Source organism: Nannobrachium achirus (genome assembly GCF_963921795.1).
Source record: "Nannobrachium achirus genome assembly, chromosome: 1".
Classification (NCBI taxonomy): domain Eukaryota; kingdom Metazoa; phylum Chordata; class Actinopteri; order Myctophiformes; family Myctophidae; genus Nannobrachium; species Nannobrachium achirus.
In genome coordinates, this window is record NC_137810.1 from 6,004,026 (window position 1) to 6,011,238 (window position 7,213).

A 7,213-nucleotide genomic window follows, 5' to 3' on the forward strand; every position below is an offset into this window, starting at 1 on the left:
CAAAACTGACAAGCCTAAAGAAAAGTTGGCATTAGTTCAGGATAAGATAAAACCGGTGTGTGGCGTTAAAGCTGAGTGCCGTGTGTTTAGTCCAGGAGACCAGGTCCTGGCTTTACTTCCAATGGTTATATCACCATTTCATAGAATTTCAAAGTTCTCTGGTCCACACAAGGTGGTGAAAAAGGTCTCAGAGCAAAGTTACATGATCTCAACACCCAATCGTCAGAATTCCACCCAACTATGCCATGTAAATTTGCTTAAAAAATATTGTCACTAAACCTGATTATTTTCCACGTTACAGATTCTCCAGTGGGTCCTTCTTTTGTCCTGTCATCATCCCAAGGTCTTCATTGATCAGTTGCCGGGGTGATGGCCTGCAGGGGGGGTTAACCATTGGAGGAGCAAGTGGTTGGGTTTGGTAATACAGTGCTGGTGTTCATTTGGGATTCTGTTTTTTTTTATACGTTATTATTACTACTGACCAGTGTCATGTTAAAGTTTAAAATGAGGTTATATAGTACTTCTAACTCTAGAGTTTGGAGGCCTCAAATGTTTGCATGACCTGTGTTATTCTTTTACCCTAAAATGTCTCCTGGGTTTGCTCCATTTTAGGCCATCATGTTTGTCATCTCTTAAAAGTGCTCCTGTGTACAAAGGCTGCTGAGGTGGTAGGCAGGATGGTGTGGCGGGGTGGAGTTAAAAGTGGATATAGGGGATAAATAGTACAGGTAGTATGTAATACATTATTTAAAGTAACAGGGTGTCCGGTGATCCCTTTGGGACCCCGTCTTTATGGGGGGGGGTGTGACGGTTCCCTCATTAGGAGCATATAGGCCATATAGGGTTTATGGTATTGTATCACTCCTTGGTTATAGTTATTTGCTTTGTATTCATTTGTTGTGTTCTCCTTCCCATAGGACTGGGGAGCAGCATCGTTAAGTCTGATTGGCGTGCACCTGGGCCCGGTCCACGCCTATATAAGCTTGCTTCCCCAGTCCTCTCCCAGCTCTCCTCATATCACTCCAGCTCCTCTCCCACCATTCCCCTTATTTGTTATTTCTGTTAGCACATGCAACACTCACACACTACATCTCTCACTCATCCATACATGCACTTCACTACTGACTTGACTGACTTCCACACCTCACTCTTCATTTTGGTATGTTTTCTTAACTTTGATTATTTAAATAAATTGTTTAAACTTTGTTTTGACTGCGTCTCCCCCAGTTTTTGTTATGTTCCATGTAAACCCTAGACCAGGAACATAACAGAGCACTGAGTACGGATCCTATCCCACACCACACATAATCCTGATGTGTTGTCAGGTATTTTGTAAATAAGCTACAATACAAATCTCAGAGCTTGTCGATCTGCTATTTTTGAAACATTCTGCCGACAGTTTACAGTTTAGGCATTTAGCCGAGGCTTTTAATCCAAAGTGATTTACAACAAGCTGGTAATACATCAATATAATAAGCAAGATAATATGTCAGTACATCAACAACAATACAACAAATGCATAGGAATATCAATCTAGAAAGAAAATAATGACATAGGTAGACCACACACTTAATCAGCAAAAAAACTTTCTAAAACCTAAAAGTGCTATCTGGCTTCATGTATGGTCATTGAGGGAAGGGGAGTGTTACAGTAGTGCTATGGGTTTAGGTGGAGTCTGAAGAGGTGAGTCTTCAGGCCACGGCGGAAGCTAGGGAGTGAGTTATAATAATGCCAAATAATGACATGAACAAAATATGGACGCCAGGTTGTAAAGTGGTTAAGAATCGTGACACATCGGCTGCATAATTGCTGACACCGATGATGTGATGAATAAAGTCAGATTATGGCTGATATAATGGTCCAGACTATCGGTCAGCCTCTAGAACTGACCCCTACACTTTCAGGGTTAAATGAGCAGTGTGTTGTGAACGAAGCAGGCTGCTCACCCTCTCAGGAACGAAGCATCTTTGAGACACAACTGAAAAAGAGAGAGAGAGAGAGAGAGAGAGAAATTCAGCAACAGTTGATGTTTCCATTCCGGTAAAGAAAGATGTAACACAGTGTGGTTCCCGACTCTTTCTGGTTCAGGCCCACCTGAAAATCCTCAGTGTGTTCACGGACCCCCCATCTGACCACTTAACTGATGCTGTGTTCACTGCTCAGATGGGTGGGCCGCGTGCTTTTTCACATTGGATCAATAGAAGGAACGTAGGATACTTTAAGTTCCAATGTATCAGTATCACAATGAAAACTAACTATTAATCATCATTGCATCCTTATTTTAAACATTAATCTTACATTATCAATCAAATCTCTGTGTTTTTCCAATTATTTGGAGGCCCACTTGCAATATGAGAGGTGCTAGTCAATGCACAGATCCACTCTAGCCCAGGTGCTGGACAACACAAGATGAAAATAGCAGAGTCCGCAACAACACAGGTTTCGTCTCAGCTCCACTGGTGTTTATTGCTTCAACGTTTCGATCGAAATGTTGAAGTTTGCAGACTCAATTATCTTCTTCCACTTGCAATATCCTCATGCCAGGGGTTTTGTTTAAATGCAGAGCAGCCTGGGAATGTCTGCTTTGCATTTAAACTTGGCCCCCGCGGGATGGGGCGCCCGCTGGCCTACTGGACCGGGCGCATAGCACATACTGTAGGCTCTGTGTAGCCTGCAGTGGGTCGCTGGTTCCATTCCCGAGCCCGACCAGATGTCGTTGCGCGCCACTCCCCGTCTCTCTCCCGGTTTCCTGTCAGTCTACTATCCTATCAATGGAGGCAAAAAAGGCCCAAAAAATATCTTAACCCTTTTTGTGCCTATCCCGGACAAGTTCAGCTATTTTTCAATCCAATACAATGTTTTTTTTGCTATTTTACTTACCCTGAGCTGCTTGTAGAGATGTGGGTGGTCCTGGCTCGTCCTACGCTTTCCAACAAGTGATTCTAGATGGTCCGACGATTTATTCCATTGAAAATGGTTTAAAATAAAGTTTAGAGCCCCGCAAAAAAAACTCAATCTATACTGTCGGCGGCGCGACGTATTCCGGGGTGCCTATCCCGCTCTAGTCCGGGATATTTAATAAAATGAAATAATTAATCGGAGGCCTCAACGAAGCCCCAGTCTAATTTTCCATCCATGCCCGGGGCCGCGATTCTGTTTACATCGGCCCGTAATCGGGCAACGCCGCCGCACCGCGCCGCCCACTCCAATACAAACTCACATCTTTAGAGACCTTTTTCTCTGAACTGTGTTCCCAGTGCAGCGCCAACGTTTTTTTGCGACTAAAATAGCTTCAGATCGGGCTTCTAAAAAATAAAGAAGCTAATAGCTAACTGTTAGCTAACTTCCTCCGGTCTTCATCCATAACAGTGGTTGCAGTGAAATCCCAAGCCACTACTGCCTATGTCGACGGAAGTTAGAGCGAAGGCCTATACAGAAATGTCTAGCACTCTAGCGGCACCTTGCGGCCCCTGGCATTAAATCAGTTAAAAGAATAAAAAATACAAAATAAACTTCATGCAGATGACGATCACCTCATAGGTAGTGAGCAGAACATGGAAGCGCTGCTTGCGGAAGTCCTTCTGAAGTTCAGCCCTTCGGTCTTTGTCTCCAGTGTAGCACAGCACGCTCAGAGACGGAGAAAAGCTACGGGAAGATCGGAGATGCACAGAAAAGTTGTATGGTTTTAACGTGAGACTCGATTATGTTTACTGTGAGTCTGTGACCTACTGTAACTAGAACCAGACCAATAGAGTATTATCGATTTGGCCTACACTTTTGAGAAATGGCACATCAGTATCTGCAATTATGGAGTCAAAATCTGTTCTACAAGCTGACAATGTATTGCGGTGCGACATATTGTAATCTTGTTGCCATCAGTGATGGGTGGTCTAGGACTCTACAAAATCAGGATAGGACCAGAAAGGCTGTCACTGGTCTGGCTCTAGTCCTCCCAATCTGGGAAGCCATCATCAAAGAAAAGGGAAACACAGCGTCCTCTCTGTTTAAGTCCTTCCTAACAGACTAATAAAACATTTAGGCAAAAGCATGGAACAGGAGTCAGACTCTGAGTGAGTACCGTTCCATCTCCTGTCTCCAGTTCTCCATCACAGACAGCGGGCTCAGAACCAAGAACGGACCCTCGTCCTGCAGAGCTCCCGTCATGTAGACCAGTAGAGAGATAGTCTAGAGGGGACAATGACAGGACACATTAGACCAAAAGAAAGATAGTCTGTTGGTGACAGTAGTGGCGTTTCCATAAAGCCGTTTTTGTGCATTAAGGCTTTAGCTCATAAATCTTTTAATGGAAACACTTCAAAATTCTTTCATTATTTCGCAAAAACATTTAAGCGCTTGGAGGAGGTGGATTTTGAGGCTTTATCGAAAAAAACTAAATGCACAAAAGGGAAATGGAAACACTAAGCGAATAGGTTTTGAATTGAAATACATTGAAATTGCATGATATTGATTTTGCTGAAGGGAGCTGAAGGAAGCTACTAACTTGTTGGCGCTGTGTTCCCAACTACTGTACCTTGCATCGGATGTTTATTTTACGGCGCTGTTGTGTGCAAGCCTCGTCCGTCACATCACCCGAGTAAATACTTCGTCTACACAGTGTTGCGTGTCAAAAGTGGCCGATCTACAAGCTCACAGCACCTCGCATCCGTGACGCGTTGCAAGCTTGCAGATCGGCCACCTTCCAGACGCAGAGGTCTCCCAAGAATCGTATTTCAACAGTGAAATTGGAAACAGGCTAAATTCGCGTTTTCTTTTTTCAAATTTCTGAACATTCGCTTCCTATTTTCGAATAAGCTTCATGGAAACGCAACTAGTGACAACAAACTTAAGAGATAAGCTTACAATTATATATTTAGCAGACGCTCTTATCCAGAATGACTTACAATAAATAAGCAAGGTAAACTTGTAAAATGCTGAGACAGTAGTGTCTCAGTAAACTAGGATCACAGATACAATGACACTAGCTGCAATAATCTACTGCCCCCATAATATGCAATAAATGAATGATTTTAAACCAGGTTTCCCTTGCCCCTGAAATGGTAGTGTTACTGTAGTAAATCAATGATTGTCAAACATGTTCATGCCAAGGACTCCTAATTTAGGCTGCAGATCCCCATTTGAAAAGATTGTGTGCCAGGGACCCGCATGATAGATTGTTAGGTCCTTCAAAACTGCCCTGAAAAGTACAACTGATATGCAAGCCGATCTACAAGCCCAAAACACATCACGCTGCAACATATTTTGAGCTTCTACGTCTGCTATTTGGGAATTTGAATCATGAAAAGTAACAGTTTTGGACATATGAGGTTTCCATCCGACACCAATGATATTCAAGATGCTGACAGACATCATGTTTTAGTGTCGGATTTGTTTTGTTTTTAGGTTTTGTACCATCATCATCATCATCATCATATCATCCCATACCTGGCAGGTTTTGTAATTTGTACCATCATCATCATCATCATCATATCATCCCATACCTGGCAGGTTTTGTACAATCATCATCATCATCATCATATCATCCCATACCTGGCAGGTTTTGCCCAAGCCCATCTCATCTCCCAGGATGCATCCCTCCTGGTTGTCCTGGCAACCGATCAGCCACTGGACCCCGTCTAGCTGATAGGACCTCAGCTGGATGCCTGTTGGAAAATAAACACTTTAAACATACTGTCTGTTGGTCTCTGGGTGTAAAATAACTAAGTACTAAACACTTTAAACATACTGTCTGTTGGTCACTGTGTGTAAAATAACTAAGTACTAAACACTTCAAACATACTGTCTGTTGGTCACTGGGTGTAAAATAACTAAGTACTAAACACTTTAAACATACTGTCTGTTGGTCACTGTGTGTAAAATAACTAAGTACTAAACACTTCAAACATACTGTCTGTTGGTCACTGGGTGTAAAATAACTAAGTACTAAACACTTTAAACATACTGTCTGTTGGTCACTGTGTGTAAAATAACTAAGTACTAAACACTTCAAACATACTGTCTGTTGGTCACTGTGTGTAAAATAACTAAGTACTAAACACTTCAAACATACTGTCTGTTGGTCACTGGGTGTAAAATAACTAAGTACTAAACACTTTAAACATACTGTCTGTTGGTCACTGTGTGTAAAATAACTAAGTACTAAACACTTCAAACATACTGTCTGTTGGTCACTGTGTGTAAAATAACTAAGTACTAAACACTTCAAACATACTGTCTGTTGGTCACTGTGTGTAAAATAACTAAGTACTAAACACTTCAAACATACTGTCTGTTGGTCACTGGATGTAAAATAACTAAGTACTAAACACTTCAAACATAGAGTCTGTTGGTCACTTTGCTGTAAAGAAGTAACTACCCAATACCCATACTCAAAAATCTAATTAAGTCGTACTTTAGGTACTCAAGTTCAGTAACTAAGAAGCCTACTCAAGTTCAGTTCTTATAGGCCTACTCAAGTTTGATTTAAGTGCAATAACGACAGGTCTGTGACAGGTCCTCTACTGTACATGTCAAAAGAAAACTTTTTGGTTCACTATTATTGTTCATCAGCTTTAGCTTCTAGAACTGCACTTCTTCTAATACAAAATATAAGTTATTACCTGATAAATAATGTATTAGTAATCAGTACACACCACCTGAAGTCATTCAAATCAGCCACCCACCTTTAAGTGATGAACACATTAATAATTTACAATCCAATATTATTGTGAAATGGACGGTATGGACCATTCTTTATAATAATGAGTACTTTCATGTTTGATACTGTAAGTATATCGATAAAATTAATGTGAACTTTGAATACATTACCTAAACTTAAAGTATCATAATGTTCTATATGGGGCATGGGGGTATTGCTACTTTGAGTCAAGTAATAAAATAAATACAAGTCGGAGACTGTACTTGTCAATGTCTTCCACTACCTACTGCATGCATGCTGTTTGCATGTACATTTCCCCCAGCGGAAAGCCTGGTGATGCGAGGTTACATGTACATGAAAACTACAGTTAAACATGAATAAACAGACAGACCCTGTAAACCCCACTGTTCCAAGTCCTGCTGAGAGACGGTCTTCTTCTTAGCAGTTGTAAGGCTGTTGTGAACCCTCACATAGAAACTAGACATATTTAATATTAATATTTTTACACTGGAGTTTATACTTCATAAACATGTACAGACACACAGCTCAACGCGCCAA

General features: G+C 41.4%; 1 protein-coding gene across 1 annotated transcript in view; it reads right to left on the minus strand.

Moving 5' to 3' along the window:
* chd1l (chromodomain helicase DNA binding protein 1-like) overlaps positions 1-7,213 on the minus strand; it is a 71,435-nt gene extending 64,222 nt beyond the window's left edge. Inside the window, 5 exon segments of the mRNA XM_080722744.1 lie at positions 1,947-1,978; positions 3,534-3,645; positions 4,079-4,185; positions 5,548-5,660; positions 7,047-7,213. Coding sequence (XP_080578870.1) covers positions 1,947-1,978; positions 3,534-3,645; positions 4,079-4,185; positions 5,548-5,660; positions 7,047-7,140 — 458 coding nt within the window. The 5' untranslated portion in view covers positions 7,141-7,213.